General features: G+C 44.9%; 1 protein-coding gene across 1 annotated transcript in view; it reads right to left on the minus strand.

The window, feature by feature from the left end:
• LOC119975710 (presenilins-associated rhomboid-like protein, mitochondrial) overlaps positions 1–25,581 on the minus strand; it is a 36,512-nt gene that overhangs the window by 10,430 nt on the left and 501 nt on the right. The window contains exons 2-8 of the mRNA XM_038815523.1: positions 16,236–16,458; positions 13,645–13,785; positions 12,020–12,068; positions 8,821–8,916; positions 6,696–6,845; positions 4,813–4,883; positions 2,822–2,923 (exon numbers count right to left, since the gene is read on the minus strand). Coding sequence (XP_038671451.1) covers positions 2,822–2,923; positions 4,813–4,883; positions 6,696–6,845; positions 8,821–8,916; positions 12,020–12,068; positions 13,645–13,785; positions 16,236–16,458 — 832 coding nt within the window. The remainder of the gene's footprint in view (positions 1–2,821; positions 2,924–4,812; positions 4,884–6,695; positions 6,846–8,820; positions 8,917–12,019; positions 12,069–13,644; positions 13,786–16,235; positions 16,459–25,581) is intronic.

Raw genomic sequence — 25,581 nt, forward strand, 5'->3', positions numbered from 1 at the left:
ACTCATTCCCTGTGCAATTTGGTCTCTGAGCATACAGTACTGTTCAAATTCCATACAGTGCTCTTCAAATTTTTTTAGTATTACTTCTAATTTGGTGCTGTCTTCACCATTCAAGTATTTAAAGCAATTATATATTTCTCTAGCTTCATGTCCTGCGATGAGCAGTGCTATTTTCATTTCTTCTGAGACTGGTTCTAAATTATTAGCTATGATATATATGTCGAACATTTGTTTAAATCTTTTCCAGTCATTACTTTAATTACCGGTTGTGTTCAGCTGAGGTGGGGGTTCCAAAAGATATCATTGAATTAGCGAAGTCTTCCCACGTCGAATGTCCACTCGGAGTTTTCCTTGCCATTTTTGTCTTTCTGTGTCTGCAGCTTGTGTAGTCTTATAGTAAGCGTTCTGAAGTCTCCTGGTACCATGCGTTGTTCCTGGTCTCTGAATAAAGCTCGTAGTCTTAAAGTTGAAGTAGATGCTTTATTGTGAGTTCGCTCTCTCTCCAGCGCTTAACTTGTGTTACATCTGAGCTGCCTGTCTGTTCTGCTCCCGGCTGCCGTTCCTGTGAAGTTCCCTCTAACTTCCTGTCTCTCTTTATTTATACCTCTCCCGTGCTCCCTCTGGTGCTTGCTACATTGACCCCTTGTATATATACAGCTCACTACATACTCCACTTGCCAGTCCTTTACTTTACCCTCTCACTTAACCTTGCCTCACTTTATGCTCTTCACATCTGATTTTCTTACTTATCTTTGTTATAAGTGCCCTATAATAACATTAAAACAAACTCATCAACTATCTCACGAGCCACTTCTTAGAAGACCCTAGGATGAAGTCAATCAGCACCGGGGGATATGTCAACCTGCAGCTCCAACAGTTTATTCAATACCACTCCCCGTGGTTGTAATTTGTTCAATTTCTCCGTCCCTTCCATTTCCTGATTTACATATATTTTTGGGATGTTATCTGTATCCTCTATACTGAAAGTCAATGCAAAATACCTGTTCAATTCATCTGATATCTCCTTATTTTCCATTATGAATTACCTAGACTCACTTTCTACGGGATCAATGCTTACTTTGTTAATTATTTTTAAAACATTTATAGAAACTCTTACAATCTTTCTTCATAGTTTTAGCTAGCTTTCCCTCCTAGTCTAACTTTTCTTTTCAATCTTTTAGTCATTCCATGCTGTTCGTTTTATTCTGTCCAATCTTCTGACCTGCCACTCATCTTTGTGCAATTATATGCTTTTTCTTTAAGTTTGATACTAGATTTAACTTTTTTTTTTAGTTAACCACAGATGGTGCGTTCACCCCTTGGAATTTTCCTTTGTCACTGGAAATTACTACTCTGTATTCTGAAATATCCCCTTAAAAGTCTGCCACTGCATCTCTATTAACCTATCCCTTAACCTAATTTGCCTGTTCACTTTAGCTAGCTCTGCTTTCATAATTGCCCTTATCTGAGTTTAAAATACTAGTCTTAGACCCATTCTTGTCTCCCTCAAACTGAATATAAAATTCAATCATATGAAGATTGTAGCTACTGAGGGGCATCTTCATTATGAAGTCATTAATTAATCCTATCTCATTGCACAATACCAGGTCCAGTACAGCCTGCTCTCTAGTTGGCGCTAGAAAGTGCTGCTCTAAGAAACTAACCCAAAAAAGTTATATGAATTCCTCATCTAGGATATCTTTGGCCATCTGATTTTTCCAGTCTACATGGTTATTGCTGTGCCTTTCTGACCAATTTCCTTTATTCCTTCTGCTATACCCCGTTCTATTGAATGGTTACTGTTAGGAAGTCTGTACACCACTCACATAAGTGACTTCTTGCCTTTATCATTTCGCATCTCTATCCAAACAACTTCTACGTCCTGACTTTTGGCCATCCGTGTCTATTGTGCTAATGGCATCATTAGTTAACAGAGCCACTCCTTCAACTTTTCCTCACTTACCGTCCTTCCTAAATTCCAAGTACCCTTCAATATTCAGGTCCCAATCTTGTTCATCCGTGTCTACGTAAGATCGTACTTATTTATTTATACTTGCACTTGTTTTGTTTTGAATCCTACATGTATTCAGATACATAGTCTTCAGTTTTGTCCTTTAATTATTTTCATAACCTCTAGCCTTATCTGCTGATTTACTCTTAGATTTGTAGTTTCTGTCCTTTCCTGTCATTTCTGAAATTAATACCTTTCTCCCTTGCCTTGTCTCTACTCTTTGATTTACCACATCGTCCCAAATTTGATGCCTCGTCCCCGCTATTTAGTTTAAAACCCTCTTTACTTCCCTCATTACGCAGCTTGCTAGAACACTGGTCCCAGCTCGGTTCAGGTGTACATCATCCCAACGGTACAGCCTCAACCTTTCCCAGTGTTCGAGAACCAGAACCCACTTCTTCCACATCAGTCTTTGAGCCACGCATTCATCCCTCTAATTTTATGCCAGTTTGCATGTGGCTCAGGTAATAATCTTTTACCTTTGAGGTTCTGCTTTTTAATTTAGTGCCTAGCCCCCCCCCTCCCCGAGGCAAAACCTCTTTCCTAGATTCATCAATATCATTGGTACCCAACACCATGCATACCTGGTTTAGCCTAGGTTTCACTCTGAATGTTATTAGGCAAGAAGTGCTGATTTATCAGTGTCAGTCACATTCCAGAAACTAATAACTGAAATCTATCTGTACATGAGTCAATTCCATTATTCTCCTATTTCTTCGGTGAGAGGATGTGAGCAACAACTAAATAGATATAACCTGCTTTTCCAGACAGTAATAACTTGCACCCAGAGGGTGCAACCAACCAACTTACGTTGCTGGCTGTGAAGGTGAACATTGGCAGCAGGATGATGGCCAGTTTCGCTTCAGGCATTTTGGAGCAGACTGCACCAAGCACAGCCATTATTGCACCAGACTGGAGCGAGGAAAAGAAAACAAGAGGTGAAAACAAAAATCAAAGATCTGACCCATATTGTCAATATTTGCATGTCAAAATGTTCAGTAGGCAGTGTGATAAAAATGACCCTGCCTGTTTGTTGATGCTGTACACCACCAGGCGACTGTACACTGGGTTCCTGCTCAACACTGTCTCACAGCCTCTGAGACAAGTTTTGGAAATGCTGCTTCAGCGTGTCATAGAGAACTCTGCATTTAAACTTTTGCACAAAGTGCAGTGTTCAAGCTCGGGATCTTGCCCAGCTGAAGGGCACTCAAGAGATAGCATCAAGAACTAGAGGGCACAGACTCAAAATAATTGCTAAAAGGAGTAAAAAGGAAGTGAGGAACTTTTTTTTTTAACCCAGCGGGTAGTTGGAGTTTGAAATAGAACATGGAACAGTGGAGGAGGCCATTTGGCCCATCGAGTGTGCACCAACCCAATTAAGCCCTCAATTCCACCCTATCCCCGTAACCCCTCCTAATGTTTTTGGACACAAAGGGCAATTTAGCATGGCCAATCCACCTAACCTGCACGTCTTTGGACTGTGGGAGGAAACCGGAGCCCCTGGAGGAAACCCACGCAGAGACAGGGAGAACATGCAGACTCCGCACAGACAGTGGTAAATCGAACCTGGGACCCTGGTGCTGTGAAGCCACAGTGCTGACCACTTGTGCTACTGTGCTGCCCTGAATGAACTTGCTGAGATGATGGTGGAGGCAGCTTCGATCGAGGTATTCAAAATTAAACTGGATTGCTACCTTAAAATAAATAATGTGCACGGTCATGGGAGTAGGGCACTACAATGCTCTTTCTGAGAGCCAGTGCACACTTGATGGGCCTCCTTCTGCATTGTAAAGATATTGTGAATCCTTCTATGTGATTCAAAAAGTAATGGCAGAGTGGGGGTGAGCAACAGTGATCTTACGGTCAGGAGGTTCACCGTAAGGAAAAGGAAAGAGAAACATGGACATTCAACTGTTAAAAGTTTGTGGGGCCTATTCCAAGAGAAGGGACACACTTTAAGAGAAAGAATCATGGCTGAGAAAAGAATCATGGTGGCACGGTGGCCAGCACTGCTGCCTCACAACGCCAGGAACCTGGATTCAATTCCAGCCTTGGGTGACTATGTGGAGTTTACATTTCTCCCTATGTCTGCGAGGGTTTTCTCCGGGTTTCCTCCCACAGTCCAAAGGTGTGCAGGTTAGCTGGATTGACCATGCAAATTGCCCTTAGTGTCTAGCGATGTGAAGGTGGGGTTATGGGATTCAGGGGATAGGGTGGGGAAGTGGGCCTAGGTACCATGCTCTTCCAGAGGGTCGGTGCAGACTCAATGGCACGAATGGCCTTCTTCTGCACCATAGGAGTTCTATGATTCTAAAAGCAGCAGGGTGCTAATCATGTTGAAAGCAAGACCGAAGTAACCAAGTTACTTGGTAGAAGATGAGTCAGGGTTATCCAATTTAATATAGAAGAACAAGCAGTAAAAAAATTGGCAGGACATAGAAAAGCATTATTTAACCGAGACATGAGGACATGGAGCTTCATAATTGTTTACCAAGAATGGCTGCAGGAATAACTGGCTTAGATTTCTTCATGGTCTTATTGGACAAGTCTCTTGTCGCGAGACCCATTGTTGATTCTTACTGTTAAGAAGAAAGGTGATCTAGATGGATGTATGTTTTTTCCGCCTCGAGATTTTCAATCTTTCATAAGAATATCTTTTTAATAGAGGGAATTGCATTATTACAGACTGCTTACTATAGATAATGCAGCACAGTTATAGTTCACAGGACATCTCCACTATATTATACCAGGCCACCTTTTAAAAACAATGTAAAGCTTGTCAAAATGATCGGGTCACTCACAGCTCCAAGTGATGCTCCTAAACGTCCAGTGGCGGTTTTATAGACATAACTGGCAAATGTCGAAATAACACCTAGAAAAACAGAAGAAGCAAAAAGCAATAAACATCATCACCAGCTAATAAATAGAGATTATTGGTCAAATAACAGATGAAACAAATGCAGGAATAAATTAGTCAGAAAAATATCAGGGCTTAGGTTGCTACTAGAAACATATGAAAGAATTAAACCTTCCTACAAAAATCTATATTGTTTTGCTGACATGGTAAATAAATAATATGGAGCTGAACAATAAAGATGAGCCAGGTCCCAATTTTACTCAATCGACTCAATTTTAGGCAGGGTAGAAATAGTGATTCTTTAATAAACCAGTGTCCTTGAGAAAGGAAGTGAGGGTAGAAAGGACAACCTCAATCTCACCACATACACTGTGTCTTCTCCGTTTGCCTCCACCACTAACTCAAACACTGTCATACGTTCCCTGAACTCCACTACCAGCTCATATATTCTGACCTCTCATTACTGGGGCTCTCTGGTTACGGTCTTCTATTTAACGGTTTCCAGAATATTCTGCAACAAATCACACTCTACGTTAAGGACACGTTTTATCTGTCACTGTGAATCAGCCACCCAGAGCAATGATACTTTCCCCTGGCTAAACGCTGCGTTCACCCTTCTGAGCTTTCTTTCTGTTCCAATAAGTTACCAACGTTCTGGTGAGTTCTAATCCAGGCCTTGGGTCACTGTCTGTGTGGAGTTTGCACATTCTCCCCATGTCTGCATGGATTTCACCCCCACAACCCAAAAATGTGCAGGTTAGGCGGATTGGCCCCGCTAAATTGCCCCTTAATTGGAAAAAAATAATTGGGTACTCTTTTTTTAAAGTTTTATATTTGACCTGTATGTCAAATCATCCACTTTACAGATACCAATAAGGCTTCTGATTCTAATGGCACCTTTACCATTATCCTCAAGGTATGGATCGTAAAATCTTATTCCTGTCCTCATGTGTTTCAAATCAATATCAACCTATCCCCAATCCTACACTTGGTCCATCTTCTCTCCTTGAACACATGGATATTAGTCCGAATTTTTTGATTTTTCTCAGCTTTGGATATCTTCAAATTTATATTCAGAATCTGCCACCATGCACATGTAAACATAAAGCTATTATATATTTTTTCACAAAGCTACATTGAGGGCTCTGTAGTTTCCTCTTATATGCCTCACCTCTCTCTAGTTGATTCCACCTAGCTCTTGCCACCCCCAGTCCATCACCCTCCACCTTGTTAATTTAGGATTTTGTTTAGGCATTGTATCTTCTCTTCCATTTGCCCCATCTCTTACGCATGACAATTCCACTTGTAGCTCTTTTTAACCTTTTGATGCTCTGTCACACACTGCCTCCTCAAACTTCAAAATGCCTCACACTTGATGTTACCGCCAAGAGGTTTGGTCTTCACTATACCCACTAAACACTATTTATTGTTAACATTCTCTCAAGCAATTCTATAAAGTTCCTCCAAGAATAAAATCTTACTGTCAACTCTAGGGAGGCACCATCATCTCATTCTCCTGGACTGGGTACAAAAATAACAAGAGCCAATTCTTCTACCAGTCTTGAGTCTCTTTCCCTATTGCCTTTCCCTACTTGCTTTCCCAAGATAGAATATTTAATAGATGCCAAATATTTACAGTCCTCCTATAATCTTTGTTGAAACAAAAGTTCCTTGCACTGCCTTCTAATGTATTTAATTCTTGCCCAGGGCATCAAAATTAATGTCCTACTTACACAAACATAAATGATGCAGGAAAATATATCATAATGAAGAGCAGTTTGTTCAATGCTAGCTCAGATCAGAGGTTGCAGTACAGAAGTGTATTACCTGCTGATAGGTAGACAGCCATGAACTGTTCTTGCCCGAGAAGCGACACTATGCTAGAAGAGAAACTCCACAGCACGTACATGTTTGCTGCCATATGAAAGAATGAGTAGTGGCTGAACGTCGACAGGATCATGGGCAAGCACAAAGCCTCTGAAACAAGAAGAAAAATGGCCCATAAGTTACACGCTTTCTTGTGTAATACTCTGGACCCTCATTCCAGATTTTAAATAATCACGATCTTCCAAATTTAATTTAAATTTATTTCTTAATCCTATCCTCTCTTTAGTTTGCTTTCTGTAGATGATTTGACACCTATTAAATATTCTAAATTATACTTCCTAGTGTAGATTATGTGTTTCTCTGTAAAGATTCTTCAATATGATTTTCATGCTGTTCCTTGATCCCCTGTAGAGGACAACACACTGAAATGTCTCTCTAATTATCTTAGGTTGCCACAACAAAGTCCCAATTAACATTTGTGAGTAGTTGAAAAGGTAGCAATTAGTCAGCGTCATTCAATCACCTTTAACTGAATATTCCAGGTATCTTCAAACATGTACACTGTAGCTTTAGTATCAAACTTCATGCATACTATAACTACAGTATAAGAGTACTTGAAAGATTTATCCCGATAATGCAAACCAAGCATAGCCTGTCTGAAACATGAAGTGAAGTTCACAGTCCCAGTTTGACGGGCGGCACGGTGACACAGTGGTTAGCACTGCTGCCTCACAGCACCAGGACCCGGTTTCAATTTCGGCCTTGGGTCACTGTGTGGAGTGTTCACTTTCTCCCCATATCTGCGTAGGTTTCCTCTGGCTGTTCCAGTTTCCTCCCACAGTCCAAAGATATGCAGGTTAGGTGGATTGGCCATGATAACATTGCCCCTTAGTATCCAGGGATGTGCAGGTGAGGTGGGGCTAAAGGGATAGAGCGCGGGAGTGAATGTGGGTTGGATACTCTTTCAGAGGGCCTGTGTAGACTCACTGGGCCGAAAGGCTTCCTTCTGCACTGTATGAACTTTGTGACTCTATTCTATGATTCTATTAGTGCACATGTGGTGGGAGACCGGTATTGAATACTTGAAAATCTCAAATTAAAGACATTTTCCTTAAACTGCTGAAAAAATAGATTTCAGACCAGTGTTACAGCCCTGAGCATATATGACAATTTGCAACATATAAGTGCCCCTCCGGTCTCTCCCCTAGATTCCAGCAAGGATCTCGTCTGAGACAGACATAATTATTCACTCTCTTCCTACTTGCTGATAGGAAAGTGCAGAATTATGGCTTGAAGTGTATCAAAATAGAAAGAAACATCAGTGAAGCTTGGAATTAATGCTGAGGCCTTTGTTCTGGCAAACAGCAACCACACAGCCCTGCAACTTAATTTGGGTACATTCTTAAATGCAAATGTACATATATTAACAGCTATCTGATGGCTTTTGATACCCCAAACCAACCAGGTCGGCCACAGTTTGGATTACAGACAAAATAACATCCTTCTTCTTCTGTTTCAACAAGTACTTCAGGTCAGATACAGCATGAACCACATGCTCTCTGTACAGAGCAAACAATCCTGCGCTGGATCAGAAGTTAGATAGAAAAAAGCTGCCACTACATTTTCCAAAACATTCCTGTGTTAGTTACACGGTAAAGTTTCCTCTGTACATTACCATCAAACACTCCCAGACAAGGTTCAGAGTGACCAATCCCCCACCCCTCAAGAGTGAGGCTCTTGCTACATTCTCCCATCAAACACTCCAGGATCCATTACCATTCTTAATCAAACCACAATGCCACATTATGGGTTCAACAGTAATTTGGATAAAGTTGCTCCAAATGTAGTTTCAAATTGCTTCAAATTTCAAACAGAACTCTCAGAAACAACAATAAAAGATTATGGTCATTTCAGTCGGAGTTGGATTTGATAGTCTATCCCTCCTTCATATTTAAATTGTCAGCATTGTATATTTAGATAATTTATAAAAGTACTTGACTGAAAGTGTCTTTTAAAAGCTCCAAGGATGCAAAGAATTCCAGAAGAACGCTTGGAAAGCATATTGAAAATAGCTGAGAATCCTGATGGGCATAAACTATAAATGCTAAATATGTGTCCCACTCACTGGAAGCAGGATTAGAGGTGAAGTATTTCACCATGGTCCGCTGCATCGAAGGAACCCTCCAGAAACAGAACACTAAAGCATTGGCGGCGATAATCCCTGCAAAAGAACAGAATCACTTAAGAGACTGAAACCATTTAATTGCTTAGTACATCAGTTAAGCCACACTCGAGGTGCGCTTGTTGACAGGTAGGGATATGGTTCGGGTTTTAAGAATTTCCACAATATGTGAGGCTGCTGCTGTGAGCCAGGAATTTTTGGAGAGTTTAGGATTCTAACCTCAAACTCTCACAACATTGTTTTAACACATTCTAAGAGCGAACCCAGATAGATGTGCTCCAAAATTCAAACACCAAATACTGAAATAAAAACAGCAGGCCTGTTAACATCAGAAAAAAGTAAATAGGATTCACTGGGTGGGTGCCGGTTTTCTGCTGTTACTCAAGCAGGCAAAATTGGTTCAATATCACCAGTAATTTGGATAAAGTTGCTCCAAATGTAGTTTCAAATTGCTTCAAATTTCAAACAGAAATTTCAAACAAGCTTAATAACTTGAGATTGATGCCCGTTTGTACGGCAATACTGAACTCTAAGCATCGCTCCTGCCAAACATTCCTGATTAAGAGGAAGTGGCAGTATTTGAGCACGGTGGCAATCATCAGTGGCATGGTCCACAGCACCATCCATCAATGTCGCTTCTGCAGCACGGGTCACTATATCCATACCCAACCATGGCTATTACTAGGCAAAGCATTATATATTTAAACATTTAAAGAGCACAGACCGACTTCCTAAAGATTACAGCTTGTGCCCAATGACTAGAGTTTTGTATTAAAAATATCAGGTAAAAATCTTTCCTTGAGCAATTTATTTTTAAATGACATTTGATGCAGAAGGCCATAAGCTGCACAAGAGTTTGTGATTTGAACAGGCAAAGCTCCAAATCCATACCTAGAGATTCCCACTCTATCACCCCTCAATATGCCACAGATTCTCTGGATTCTCTAAATACTTTATCCACAGGTCAGAACAAACCATGGCATTAACTGCATCAACAACTTACTTACAAGTAGGTGGGCTGAGGAATGGTCGGGCCTAAAGACAACCAAAGGAGAACGGTACCCAAGGATAGAGCAGCCCATTATCTGGGAAGAGAACAGGAGGCCCATTACTGGGGCAAACAGAAACAGGGTGGCAGGAGTTAGGGGTAGATCTGAGGTAGTCCCATGTTCATGACCAAGATCCATGTTCATGAGCAGAGTCGAAAGACAGCGTTAAGAATGGGGATGCATATTGGAAGATCCGGGAAGATTAGGAAGGATACAGTCTGACAGCAGGGGAGCTGTGGGCACTCAATATGAGCAGAGTGAAAGCAGCAGCTTGACTGGATTCTTGCAACCCTAGGCTGAAAAGTAGATAGATCAGGCAATGGCTTAGTGATATTGTCACTGGACCCGCAATCCAGTGACCCAGGATAATGCTCTGGGGCCTCGGGTTCGAATCCCACCATGGCAGATGTTGCAATTTGAATTCAATAAAAATTTGGAATTTAAAGTCTAATGATGACTATGAAACCACTGTTGATGATCATAAATACCCACACTTGGTTCGCTGATGTCCTTTAGGGAAGGAAACCTACCATCCTTACCCGGCCTGGCCTACATGTGACTCCAGATCCACAACAATGTGGTTGAGTTTTGAGTGGCCTCTGAAATGCCCTAGCAAGCCAATAATTCAGGGCAATTAGGGATGGGCAATAAATGCCAACCAGCACCACTCACACCCCATGATCGAATAAAAAGAAAAAAAATCAAAATCACGTGAAGCGAAAGTAGATAAACTGTTCTGACAGTGGAAGGCTGATTCAATCATGGTTTTCAAAAGGAGATTGGATAATTATCTGAAAAGAAAAGAATTCCAGTACCAGCCTCCCCGAACAGGCGCTGGAATGTGGCGACTAGGGGCTTTTCACAGTAACTTCATTGAAACCTACTTGTGACAATAAGCGATCATTATCAATTGCAGGGTTACGGGGAAAAGGCGGGAAGTGGGATCAGCTGTGCCGAGAACAGGCATGAAGGGCCAAATGGTGTCTTCTGAGCAGTAACCATTCAATGACTACATCATTCCAACATATGAACCACACATCAGAAAGCATCACAGCTACAAGATTCAATGAGGGTAATTCTGACACTGGCAGACAATGTAGATCGGACACTAACGGGTATGCAGATGTTTTCTTTCGGAAGGTAAAATCGGGTGAAATGTGCAATGGCCGACTGATCCAATGTCACCCAAACTAAAACCAACACCGAATATTTTGAACATAAGGCTGACTGATAGTTTTGAATGGCACAGCACCACCCTGTGGTATCACTGGCATGGTGCAAAATGATACAATTTGCTCTGATTTTCCACAGCACAATGCTGCAGTGGCAAACATTACAACTGGAATGTAACAGCAGCGCAACAGACTGTTACAGAGAAAATAAAATTGGATCATTTTGGCGCAGGCTGGGAGGGCCGAAGGGCCTGTTCCTGTGCAGTAATTTTCTTTGTTCTTTACCACTATCACTTAAAAAAAAGCCAGCAGAATTTTAACTTCTGCACTTTCAGTTAGGAACACCCTTTTCAAGCATTTGAAGGCGCTGGGCAGCAGGGTAGCACAGTGGATAGCAGTGTTACTTCACTTTTCCAGGGTCCCAGGTTTGATTCCCAGTTTACGTCACTGTGTGGAGTCTGCACATTCTCCTTGTGTCTGCGTGGGTTTCCTCCGGGTGCTCCGGTTTCCTCCCATAAGTCCCGAAAGACGTGCTGTTAGGTAATTTGGACATTCTGAATTCTCCCTTTGAGAACAGGTGCCAGAATGTGGCGACTAGGGGCTTTTCACAGTAACCTTGTTGTGTTAACGAAAGCCTACTTGTAACAATAAAGATTATTAAATCGTTACTTCTCATGCAAATCTGTGACTTAAGGGGATATCATTAAGAATGGCCGGGTATCTGAAGCAACTGTAATAAAATCTCAAAATAGTCCTTTTTTCAAGACACATAAGGAACAAGCAAAATCCTTGAGGCAAGTTTCACCATCATGGGGGAGATGGCCGGGCGGACGGTGGTCCTGAGTTGGAAACTATGTCCTCAGTATCCTTCATCACTTTCTGTTAGCTTTCCCATGAGCATCCATGCCATTTAACACAAACCTGTGATGGTCCTCTGCCCCTCAGTAAGGCTGTTCCACCACTGGTTCACCTATAACACAACAACAATTGTTTTTGAAATATCTGAGAGCAGACCTCGGAATGGTGGTGGCATTGTAAGCAGCATAGACAGAAGCATAACATTACAAAGAGATGTCAACAGATTAAGGTAATGAATGGGCAAAACTATGGCAAACGGATTTCAATGTCAGCAAATGAGAGGTCATCCACTCTGGGCCTGGAAAGGATAGGGCAGAGTATTTTAGAAATGGTGAAATCGAGAAAAAGGGTTTCCTAAACTTAGGGCAGGATTTTCCGGACTGTCCCACTATGGGAACCATTGCAGAAAATTTTGACGGACCAGCAAAATGTCAGTCGATATTGGGCGGAAATTTCCAGGACTGGAAAATTCGGCCATCAATGTCATGGAATCATAGAATTTACAGTGTAGAAGGAGGCCATTCCACCCATCGAGTCTGCACCGGCCCTTGGAAAGAGCACTTAACCCAAGCCCACACCTCCATCCTATCCCCGTAACTCAGTAACCCCACCTAACCTTTTGTTTGGACACTAAGGGCAATTTATCATGGCCAATCCACCTAACCTGCACATCTTTGGACTTTGGGGGGAAATCTGAACACCCAGAGGAAACCCACGCAGATACGGGGAGAATGTGCAGACTCCGCACAGACAGTGACCCAAGAGGGAATCAAACCTGGGACCCTGGAGCTGTGATGCAACTGTGCTAACCACTTAGCTACCGTGATGCCTAATACATCCATTGCCATTCTCCCATCTTCCATGACTTTTACTTCACCAATTAATTTTAGGAAATTTGTTGAGCAAATGTTTTCTCTTTAGCAATAGGGAAACTTAGGATCAAGTGTCATTTCAGGCGGGTTTGGCTGGGAGTTTCTCCCTGGCTCTGTCGGCAAATTCTCCACCGCTATCTAACCATATTTAGTCATTCTTTCTGGCCCTGGGCTTCTTCCTGGTCAAGCTCACACCTAGAACTATTTTAATCATTGGGGAGCTGAACTCTCTGACCAGACCGGCTCCTCAGAGATCAAGCTAACAGTAGGTTATTAATTTTCCTCTGTCCACCCAAAGATAACACGGCATTTCTCCCACCACCATTGGCATTAATTTGGATCTGGTCAATGTGCCTCTACTCAATAAGTTAGCACTGTGCTGATCCAATGACACCTTAATGTTACTTAATGTTATCTGGGGCTGTTTAGCACAGGGCTAAATTGCTGGCTTTGAAAGCAGGCCAGCAGCACGGTTCGATTCCCGTAACAGCCTCCCCGAACAGGTGCGGAATGTGGCGACTAGGGGCTTTTCACAGTAACTTCATTGAAGCCTACTCGTGACAATAAGCGATTTTCATTTCATTCATTATTTGAAAGCCAACCATCAATCCATTGCACACAAGTACTAATCACTGGGTGAGAGTGCATTGACACACTCGGCCTGTGAAAGTGGCAGCATCGACCTGCCTTCCCTTGGGGCTGCTGACCGTCCACACCCAGGAAACAAAATCTTAGAAGCAAACAGGAGCCAGTATCTCAATAGAGTTTAAAAATGAAACAATAAAAATAGATGACAAAGTAGCAACTGTTACAAACCTGCTTTCTGAGGTCACCAGCTTTAGGTGGATGATGCTTTTCCAACCAATCCAATTGGAGATCATTGAAGTAACTTTGAACTCTGGACTTGAGAGACTCATACTGCCAGATGGCTGCCACCCCAAATGAGGATCCTGTGAACTACACGGGTTAGCGCTTAGTGTCCAGTTGATTATTCAGTTTAATAACACAGCACATGTATTCAAAAAATAGCATTGTTGCTAGATTAGCCCAGTCTTCTTTCCCACCTTGTTCAATCTTATTGCTGTCCTGTCAAAGGACAAGGTCAATCGTACAATCTACTGGGTAAAAGAGCAAGACCCATAATACACGATGCAAGATAAATAGACCAGTGTCCACAGAACAGGATACCCAGCAAAAGGTCCAGGCCAATAGTGTAACACAAGTGAAAAAAACAAAGGCTCAGTGTAAGGCACCAGCTGGAAGGCCATTGTATGTGAAGTCACTAAGGTGCATTAGGAGCGAAGCTAAAAGGGCACGATCTACCAGCTGTTCACGCCGGCGGAATATTCACGCCGGCGGAATACACCGATGCATGGGTTTCCTGGCAGGAGGTGTGCAGTCACCGGAAAATCCCGTTGACAACAGCGGGGTGGGTAAATCCCCTGGCGGGCCACCTCCTCCACCGAAAAACACGCGGCGGGTTGGTCGGTAAATACTGCCCTAACGGACAATGAAAATGTTTGGCTACCACCCATAAAGGATCTTTCAACCTTTCACCCAGAATGAAAGAGTTCACAATGTGGGCGCAGAACTGAACATTTTTACTGGCAATTAGACACATATAATGAAAAATGTGTAATAGAGTCAGGAAAGGGCCATTAGACCCTGTAAACCAGGAGGGGAGAGCTCTGCGCTGGCTTGTCTGCCCTGCCTCAGGTCAGCAACACCAGGTGAACAAATGGAGTCTGAATCTACATGTATAAATTAAAACAATGTTCACAAGTAGAAACTTCACTCAGACTAACGCAGACCTGTGCTTCATTACAATGGTGACAGGATATGGAATTAAGGAAGAAGCACTGCAGCTACATGGGGCAACGGGCAGATTAATTTGGAATAGTTTTAGACCAGAGAGATACAGCTCTGGAGGAAGTTCACACCATTTCCCTAGGATACAATCTAACTTAAAAGGGACTGAATTACAACGGAAGAAACAAATCATATTCCCTGAGGATGAGTTGCTCAGGAGTGATCTAATCGTGGCGTGCAGAATACAGGAGGTCGATAAGGTAGACAGTGTTCAACTCATCCCTCCAGAACAAAGGACATCATAGAATTTGAACTAAACTGATTGGAAATCTGGGAACATCTTCTGCACAGGACAGTTTTGAGAGAGGGGTAAATACACTATTCCAGGTGGCTACTGGCACAGAATCCAGAGATGTGTGAAAGGAAATTACTTCATTGAAAAGGCAGGATGTGGGGAATTTGGAGCCGCCGTGATAAAAGTACGGTGGAGCAGCCTCATTAGATTCAATGGCTGAAATGTGTTCCTACATAAAACTGATTTCAGCATCCCAGGTTAGAGAGAGGAAAGGTCTGCTCCTCATCAATGTTCAGTAATTTCATATTATTCTGGCCCAGGCTTTAGAAAACTCCAACTATCATGGAGTTCACCTGACCAACCGTTTATTGATTTTGGTTACGAAGAGTACAAGAGCCTGCCTTTCAAGTGTTATTGAACAGAGTTCTTAGGCGCTTTTAATCAAAAAACAAGCTTTATTCTACAAATTTAGTTAACATTTGTATAAACACACACAGTTAGACTTAAAAGGGACTACAATCACAGCTACAGTAATCTATGTATAACCTTCAATGAATTTCCTCTTAACTGTTCCAATTCAATAACAAAATCCAAGTAAAACCAGAAACCCCGTTTCAAAGGTGTGGCCCAGCACACGGCACTCTTACTGGTATAAGACTTGTTATTGATCCTCTTGTTTCCCTTTCCAAACAGGTTTGAATTCCTTCCAGAAAGCAATTATCTCTTTTAAGTTATCAGCAGTCTGGAAACAACTTTTAAAATGAAGATAGAGAGATACTTCTTTCAACCTGTGCAGTTCAAACCAGTCCAAACACAAAACAAAAGTAAAACCCACAGAACCACAGCCCAGCTCTACCCACACAATGACATCACTGAAGCCATGTGATAAGATAAAAACATTTATTTTTTATTTTAGAGTACCCAATTCATTTTTTGCGTGTCCAATCCACCTCCCCTGCACATCTCTGGGTTGTGGGAGCGAAACCCACGCAAACACGGGGAGAATGTGCAAACTCCACACGGGCGGTGACCCAGAGCCAGGATCGAACCCGAGACCTCGGTGCCGTGAGACAGCGGTGCTAACCACTGCGCCACTATGCCGCCCTACAAAAACATTTCTTAAAGGGATAATCCCATGACAATATTAATATGTCAGAAGACAACAAGATGTTCAGTCGTCTAACGGCCTATTGACGCACATACAAGGTATCAGAGGGTAACCAACTCCCGAGGAACACTACCTCAGCAGTCCTCAAAGGCTTCAAGAGAAGAGGATATAACTTCACTTTGGGTGCTAACTTACCCCGACAGTAAACAGGAAGGGTTTGACAAGCTTTCCGAATGAGCGTGACGATGACTTAGATAATACAGACTTATCCAGCAGCGGGGTCAGGCTGCTTTTGCTGGTCTGATTCACAGGTGAGGCCAAGTCCTTCAGAGCCTTTTCATCGGGTTCCACTTTCCGAGGCTCATTTTTTTTGGGTGCCTTTCTAAACCCACGTTTGAGTTCCTTGTAGAGAAATAACCTGCAAGGAACAGGTTAACATTGCTTAAATGTACATCAGCACTGGAATAATGAATACAACAAAGCACAGCGGCATACGCATCAGCACCAAGCACTGGACTGGAGATGAGGTGCTGGCAGAACTAAAGTGCTACGCTAGCCAGCACGCAGTCTCAGTTTATTGCTGATATTAAGCTGCTGAAACACACAACTGATAACAACAGATTAAAACATATAAAATGAGCCCGTCTCATGTCTACATAATGGAATTAGATACATACTCTCCAAATTCCCGCAACAAAATAAGATACCCACAGCTCTTTAAAAGTGAAATATTACATGAATGCGTACTGTGAGAGAGAAAGACAAATCTCTTGTCCCCTTAATCTCATTCATCAAACAGGAAGTTTAACTCTAGAGATCCAGATTTATGCAGAGTCCTACTCATCTCTCCAGTTACAATGTCATTTACTACAGTATAACATGCCCATATGATTTTCTTGCTCGACTCCATATCCTGCTCACCACACATGATGGGAGTTTCAATGGCAATGCTTTGTTTGGATCTGTGTCCTATTACCTAGGATGAGCCATATTAAAGATGCTACTTTACTGACACAAAAAGACAAATTTTATGAAATGGGATTCCAAGATTCTTAAGTATTGTAGAAGTCACATTCTCCAAATCCAGCCATTTTTCCCGCCCCTCAAAAAAAACCCCCACAAACAAGCTCTCTTGGTCATCCAAAGGGAGACATCCACCTGCTTTAGCATCCCAATTACATCAGGAATTTGTGCCCTGCTGACTTTTCCCCCTTTTGCAGAGGATGCTCAGCTGGGGATGCATGATACCCAACAAGAATCTCCAGCCTGATTTCTTTGCTGTTTATTGGACCTCAGCTATCTGCCACTGCATTTTACTCAATTAAGACAGTGACTAAAATTTAAAGGCGCTTAATTGGCTGTAAAGCATGGTGGAAGGCCCCGAGGTTGTGAAAGGCGCTATATAAATGCAAGTTCCTTCTTTATTAAATATATGCATATTTGATTAAACCAGGGATTGGTCCATGTTCGTGTCCGCTGACGATAGAGCCAACTATCATTACCTCATTGCAAATAAAAGCTGCAAACAACATGAGCCACAGAAATTGCCTATATTTGTGTGTAGTTTTGTGGTTTGAGTTCTTTGGAGTACCACTCAGTGTTGCCATGGGGATTCAAAGTCAAGAACGAAGCGGAGTACGTGAAATGCTTCTGTGTCCATGTGGGCAGTGAAAAACATGAATGTTAAAAACACCTCACATTTATATTGCACCTTCTCACATCTTCAGCAATATGTTTGAAGTGTAGACATGGTGTTGAGCTATGGCTCGGTATTAGCACTCTCACCTGAGTCACAAGGCTGTCTCTGCTCAAGTCACACCCCAGAGACTGACACTGCAGTGCAGTACCGAGGGATTGTTGCATCGACCAAGGTGCCCTCTTTCGGACGGGACATCTCGGAGATAAGATGTAAAAGTTCCCATGGTGGCAGGGGTGCAGGGTGGCAGGTGGTGAAAATGTAGGGGGTAGGATGGGGAAGTGCCACATAATAGGCTTGCCAGAAAAGCCCATTGAATAAAAAAAGATAGTGGCAGCATAGTGATAAGGTTGGCCGAGTGACTGAAATAAAGAGTTTCAAACAAAGTCAAACAATGCCAATTATGATGTATGAGGGGAGAACTGGCTATGGGTAATTGGATTGGATTGGATTGGATTGGATTTGTTTATTGTCACGTGTACCGAGGTACAGTGAAAAGTATTTTTCTGGGTCAATAGACCAAAAGTATGGCAGCAAATAAACAGCGGGAAACAAAGAAACAATTCAAAACGCTCAACAAATATACATTCCATTGAAAAACCAAAACTCAGCAAGAAAGATCTGTTCATAACTTACTAATGAGGTCAAGGATAGTGTTAGATTAAAATGTTTATAATGTTGCAAAGACTAGGAGCAAAGTCGGAGGATTGGGAGTGTTTCAGAAACCAGCAAAATAGCCACCAACAAATTGATAAAAAGGGAAAAAAATGAAAGAGAAAATGGGCCAGGATATAAAAACAGTATAAGAGCATTTACAAACGTGTTAAAAGGAAGAGAGTAGCTGAAATAAATGTTGGTCCCTTAGAAGCAGAGACCAGAGAAATTATCAGGGGTGAATGTGGAATTAGCAGAGTCATTAAACAAACGAATTGTGTTTGTCTCTACAGCGGAAGACACAAGTTACATATTAGAAACAGAGGATAGCCTAAGGGGTAAAAAGAGTGAGGAAATTAAGGTAATTAGCATCAGCAGAGAAAGCATTGGCAAAACCTAAGGGACACAAATCTGACAAATCCTGAGAACCTGGTGGCCTACATCCGAGGGTTCTAAAGGGGGCAGCACCGTGGCACAATGGATAGCACTGCTGCCACACGGCGACAGGAACCCAGGTTCAATTCCCGCCTTGGGTGACTGCATGTGTGGAATTTGCACGGTCTCCCCGTGTCTACGTGGGTTTCCTCCGGCTTCCTCTCTTAGTCTAAATATATGCACGCAAGGTAGATTGGCCATGCTAAATTGCCCCTTAAAGTCCAAAGATGCGCAGGTTACGGGGAAGGGTGGGGGAAGTAGTCCGACGATAGGTGCACTCGATGGGTCAAATGGCCTCCTTCTGTACTGTAGGGATTCGATGTTCTACGAGGTAGCTGCAGAGGTATCGTATGTGCTGGCTACAATCTTCCATAATTCCTTAGGTTCTAGTATGATCCCAGAAAATATTAAAGTTAACAAATGTAACACCGCTATTGCGGAAAGGAGGGACAGCAAAAACAGGGAAGTACAGGCCAGTTAGCCTGACATCAGTCGCCAGAAAAGTGCTGGAATCCATAATTGAAGAAGTTGTAGCAATGTACTTAAGAAGTCAACATGGTGTTTGACAAAATTATTCGTGTCTTTTTGAGGTTGTAACTGGAAGGGTAGATAAAGGAGAACCAGTAGATTTAGTATATGGGAGCACATTGGTTAGCACTGTTGCTTCACAGCACGAGGCCTGAGTTCAATTCCCCACTTGGGTCACTGTTCTGTGCGGAGTCTGCACGTTCTCCCCATGTCTGTGTGGTTTTCCTTCGGGTGCTCTGGTTTCCTCCCACAATCCCCAAAAGATGTGCTTGTTCGGTGAATTGGACAATCTGAATTCTCCCTCAGTGTACTTGAACAGGTGCCGAGTGAGGCGACTAGAGGATTTTCACAGTAACTTCATTGCAGTGTTAATGTGAGCCTACTTGTAACAATAAAGATTATTATTATATTTGGATTTCTAAAAGGCATTTAATAAGATGCCACACAAAAAGTTAAATTATAAGATAAGGGCTCACGGAGTTGGGGGTAATGTATTAGCATGGATAGAAAATTGGTTAATAGACAGGAAGTGAAGAATGCGAGACAGTGGCATAGTGGTATTATCACTGGACTGGTAACCCAAAGACCCAGGATAATACTCTGGGGATCTGGGTTCAAATCCTGCCAGACATTGGAAATTGAATCCAATAAATATCTGGAATTAAAAGTGTATTGATGATCATTGTCGTTAAAAAGTCCAACTGGTTCATTTCCTTTAGGGAAGGACCTGGTCTGTCCCTCATGTGACTCTTTAACCTTTTGAGGTTGACTCTTTAATGCCCTCGCAAGCCACTCAGTTGTATCAAACCTATACAAAGTTGATAAAAAAGTAAACCAAGTGGACCACCCAGCATCGATCCTGGAAACGACAACAGGAAATCCAGTCCTGCGGACCCGGCAAAGTCCTCCTTACTAATATCTGGGGGTTTGCGCCAAAATTGGGAGAGCTTTCGTACAGACTAGTCAAGCAATAGCTGAAATAGTCACAATCACAGAATCATACCTTACAGACATGTCCTAGACACCATTTTCCCCACCCACCTGCAGAGATGGTGGCACAGTGATATGCAGTCGAGAGTTTCCCTGGGAGTCAAAACCCCATGAAGTTTCATGGCTTCAGGTCAAACATGGGCAAGGAAACCTCTGGCTGATTACCACATTCAATGGGAAAAACATACTTGACCTCATCCTCACCGAGCTGCCTGCTGCAGGTGCCTCTGTCCATGACAGTATCGGTAGGAGCAAGCACCGCACAGTCCCTGTGGAGACAAAATCCCGTGTTCACATTGAGGATACCCTCCCATCATGGTGCGTGGCGCTGCCACTGTGCTAAATGGGATAGACTTCGAACAGATCTAGCAATGCAAGACTGGGCACCCATGAGGCACTGTGGGCCATCGGCAGAATTGTACTCATCCAAATCTGTAACAACCTCAAAGCCACAATCTGTAAGCTCATGGCCTGGCATATCCCCCACTCTACCATTACCATCAAGCCGGGGATCAACCCTGGTTCATTGAAGATTGCAGGAGAGCATGCCGGGAGCAACACCAGGCATACCGAAAAATGAAGTGTCAATCTGGTGAAGCTACAACACAGGGCTACTCGTGTGCCAAACAGCATAAGCAGCAAGTGATAGAGCTAAGCGATCCCATAACCAACGGATCAGATCTAAGCTCTGCAGTCCTGCCACAGCCAGCCGTGAATGGTGGTGGATATTTAAACAACTCACTGGAGGTGGAGCCTCCACAAATATCCCCATCATCAATGATGGAGGAATCCAAACATTGCAAACGACAAGGTTGAAGTATTCACGATAATCTTCAGCCAGATGTGCCAGGTGGATGATCCATCTCGGTCTCCTCCAGAGGTCACAGCATCACAGATGTTCATCTTCAGCCAATTCGACTCACCCCACGTGATATCAATAAACAGCTGAAGGCACTGAATACTGCAAAGGCTATGGCCCTGACAATATTCCGGCAATAGTACTGAAGACATGCTCCAGAACTTTCAGGCCCCCATAACCAAGCTGTTCCAACACTGACATCTACTTGGCAATGTGGAAATTGCTCAAATATGTTCTCTACACGAAAAGCAGAACAAATCCAACCCAGCCAATTACCACCCTATCAGTCTACTCTCCATCATCAGTCAAGTGACCAGCTTGCCATCAAGCAGCACTTACTCAGCAATAACCTGCTCGCTAACGTTCAGTTTAGGTTCCGGCAGGTCACTCAGCTCCTGTCCTCAATACAACCTTGGTTCAAACATGGACAAATGAGCTGAACTTTAGAGATAAGGCGAGAGTGACTGCCCTTGATATCAAGGCAGCATTTGGTCGAATATGGCATCATTAGGAAGGCAAGTGACATTCTAGCCATTGTTGCAAGGGAGTACAATTGGAGTAAATCTTCCCGCAGGAAGGAGTACAGGGCCGAGTCCAAAACTCTCTACTGGTTGAACTCTCCACTGGTTGGAGTTGTACCTCGCACAAAGGAAGATGGTTGTGGTTGTTGAAGGTCAGTCATCTCAGTCCCGGGACTTCCTCAGGGTAGTGTCCTAGGCTCGACCATTTTCAGCTGCTTCATCAATGACTCCCTTCCAACACAAGGTCAGATGTGGGGATGTTATCTGATGATTACAGATTGGTGACTCCTCAGACACTAAAGTAGTCCACGTGCAAATGCAGCAAGACCTGGACAACATCCAGGCATCGGTTGACAAGTGGCAAGTAACATTCGTGATACACAAGTGTTGTGCTAGGCAATGACCATCACCAATAAGAGAGAATCAAACTATCATCCCTTAACATGGCACTACGATCACTGAATCGCCCACTATCAACATCCTGGGATTATCATTGACCATAAACTGAACTGGACTAACCATATAAACACTCTGGCTACAAGAACAGGTCAGAGGTTAGGAATCCTGCGGCGAGTAACTCACCCCCTGACTGCCCCAAAACCTGTCCACCATCTACAAAGCACAGTCAGGAGTGTCATATAACACTCCGCACTTGCCTAGATGAGTGCAGCTCCAACAACTCTCAAGAAGCTCAACACCATCCAGGATAAAGCAGGCGGCTTGACTGGCATCGCTTCCACAAACATTCAAAACCTCCACCACCGACGCGCAGTGGCAGCTGTGTGTATCACCTACAAGATGGACTGCAATAACTCACTAAGGCTTTTTAGGCAACATCTTCCAAACCAACCACCACTACCATCAAGAAGGACATGGGCAACAGAGACCTGGAAACACCAGAACTTGGAAGTTCCCCTCCAAGCGACTACTATTGCTGGGTCAAAATCCTGCAACTCCCACCCTAATAGCATAGTGGGTGAAGCTGCACCTCAGGGACTGCTGCGGTTTAAGAAGGCAGCTCACCACCACCTTCTCAAGGGCAACAAATTTTTATTCAAATGCTGCATTTTCAAGTTACCAGCCTGTAGCAGGCAGCACGATAGCACAGTGGGTAGCACTGTTGTATCAAAGCTCCAGGGTCCCAGGTTCGATTCCTGGCTTAGGTCACTGTCTGTGTGGAGTCTGCACATTCTCCCTGTGTCTGCGTGGGTTACCTCCCAGAAGTCCCGAAATACGTGCTGTTAGGTGAATTGGACATTCTGAATTCTCCCTCTGTGTACCCGAAGAGGCGCCGGAATGTGGTGACTCGGGGATTTTCACAGTAACTTCATTGCAGTGTTAATGTAATCCTACTTGTGACAATAAAGATTATTATTATCTGGAGAGTCACAAGGTCAGTGCTGGGGCCTCAACTATTTACAATCTACAGTAATGAAAAAAGACCAAGAGCATTGTATCTAAGTTTTCTCCAAATACAACTCGATGTGGAAATGTAAGCTGTGGGGTGGGCGGGGGGAGGAAACAACACAAAGGGACTACAGAGAGTGGCAGACAAGTTAAACGAGTGGGCAACAAGGTAGGTGGGAGATTCTGAAGTTCTTCACTGTGACCATAATAGAAAAACAAAATACTTTTCTAAATGGCATGGAACTAGAAAATGTTCAGATCATCTTGGGTATACTCGTACAAGGAACACAAATGTAGCACACAGGTGCAGCAAGCAACAGGAAGGCAAGTGACATTCTGGCCATTATTGCAAGGGAATTGGAGTACAAGAATAAATCATCTTCCACAGGAAGGGGTACAGGGCTGAGACCATACTTGGAATACTGTACACCGTTTTGGTTTCCAGATTTAAGCAAGGATACATTTGCAATGGAGCCAGTACACTGGTTTGATCCCTGGGGTGAGAGATTGAGTAAATTAGGGCTATTTTCTGTGGAGTTCAGAACAATGAGAGGTGATTTAATGGAAACGTGCAAGGCTCCAAAGTAGACAGCATAAACACAAAAGATGTTTCCCCTGGCTGGGGAATCTGGAACCTCGGGACAGTCTCAGAGCAGGGGTCAATTATCGATGACAGACAAGGAGAAATTTCTTCACTCAAATGTTTGTAATTCTCTTGCACAGCGGGTTATGGATGCTCCATCATGGTATATACTCAAGGCTGAGATAGATTCCTTGTCCCTCAGAGAATCAAAGTATATAATTTGGAGGAAGGCAGGGTCTCCAAATTGCAACGGGGGAGGGGGGGGCAGCAGGGATGGGGAGAGCGGGGTGGGACGAGAGTTGGGCGGAGGCCGGAGCCAGAGGCCGGAGCCGGGGCAGGGGGGGCACGGAAGCCGGAGAGCCAGAGGGGGCAGGGGCCGGACTCAGAGGGGATGGGGTGGGGGAGCCAGAGGGGGATGGGTCCAAGCTAGAGGAAGCGGGAGTGCTAGCTAGATGGGGCCGTGGTCCAAGCTGGATGGAGCAGGGGTCCGAGATAAGACGAGGAGGAGGTCCGAGCTACATGGGACGGGAGTCCGAGCTAGATGGGGCGGGGGTCCGAGCTATATGGGACAGGAGTCCGAGCTAGATGGGGCGGGGGTCCGAACTAGATGGGATGGTAGCCCGAGGTAGATGTAGCCGTGGTCTGACCTAACTGGGCCGGGGGTCCGAGCTAGATAGGCCGGGGGTCCGAGCTAGATGGGGCGGAGATCTGAGCAAATGGGGCGGGGTGGCGAAGCTAGAATGGCAGAGCTCGGAGCCAGAGGTGGCGGGAGCGCAAAGGAGCAGCGGCTGGGGCAGAACGGGCGGGGGGGGCAGGGTCCTCGGGCGGGGTGTGGGCCCAGGGATGAGGGACTGGTACCCGGGGCACAAGGCGGAAAGGCCTGTGTCACGGGGGGGGCAGAGTTTAGAGCCCGGGGGGTGGAGCGCGAAGGGGCAGGTGGTGGGGCACCCAGAAAGGTGGAGGGATGTCGTCCCAGGGGGCAGAGGAGTGGCCTGCGAGGGATCGGGGGGTGGCGCACAAGGGGGAGTGGGGTGGTGCGCAAGTGGGCGTAGGTGGAGCCCGAGGGGGCGGTGGTGCAGCACGAGGGGGCCGGGGGCGGAGAGCGAGGGGCCGGGTGTGGAACGCAAGACGATGGAGGTGGAGCACGAGAGGGGTGGGGGGAGGAGCACGGGGGGGCGGGGTGAAGGGGCGGGGGGTGCCGGAGAAGAGGCGGGGGGGGCAGAAAGAACGGGGTGGAGGGGGCAGAGAAGGGAGGGGCCAGAGAGGGGGTGGGAATCGGTTTGAGAAGGCGTGGGGTGGGGTGGGGCAGAGGGGGCAGGGAAGGGGAGCAGCGAGCCGGGACGGGGAGGGGGGCAGAGAAGGGGGCGGGGGGGCAGAGAAAGGGGCGGGGGGGGCAGAGAAGGGGCGGGGGGCGCAGAGAAGGGAGCGGGGGTGGGGCAGCGAAGGGGCCGTGGGGCGCAGAGAAGGGGTGCGGGGGGCAGAGATAGGGGCGGGGGGGCAGAGAATGTTTCGTGGGGGCAGATAAGGGGCATGAGGGTGCAGAGGGCAGGGCGGGGGCAGAGAAGGGGCGGTGGGGGCAGAGAAGGGGCGGGGGGGCACAGAGAAGGGGCGGGGGGGCAGAAGAAGGGAGGGGCGGCGGGGGTGCACGAGAAGGGGTCGGGGGGGCAGAGAAGGGGGCTGGGGGGGCAGCAGGAGAGGGGCGGGGGGGGCAGAGAAGGGGGGGCCGGGGGGGCAGAGAAGGGGGGCGGGGGGGCAGAGAATGGGCGTGGGTGGCAGAGAAGGGGGCGGGGGGGGGCAGCGAAGGGGCGGGGGGGGCAAGAGAAGGGGCGGGGGGGGGGGGCAGGAGAAGGGGGGGGTCGGGGGGTGCG

The sequence above is a fragment of the Scyliorhinus canicula genome, chromosome 13 (genome assembly GCF_902713615.1).
Source record: "Scyliorhinus canicula chromosome 13, sScyCan1.1, whole genome shotgun sequence".
Lineage (NCBI taxonomy): Eukaryota > Metazoa > Chordata > Chondrichthyes > Carcharhiniformes > Scyliorhinidae > Scyliorhinus > Scyliorhinus canicula.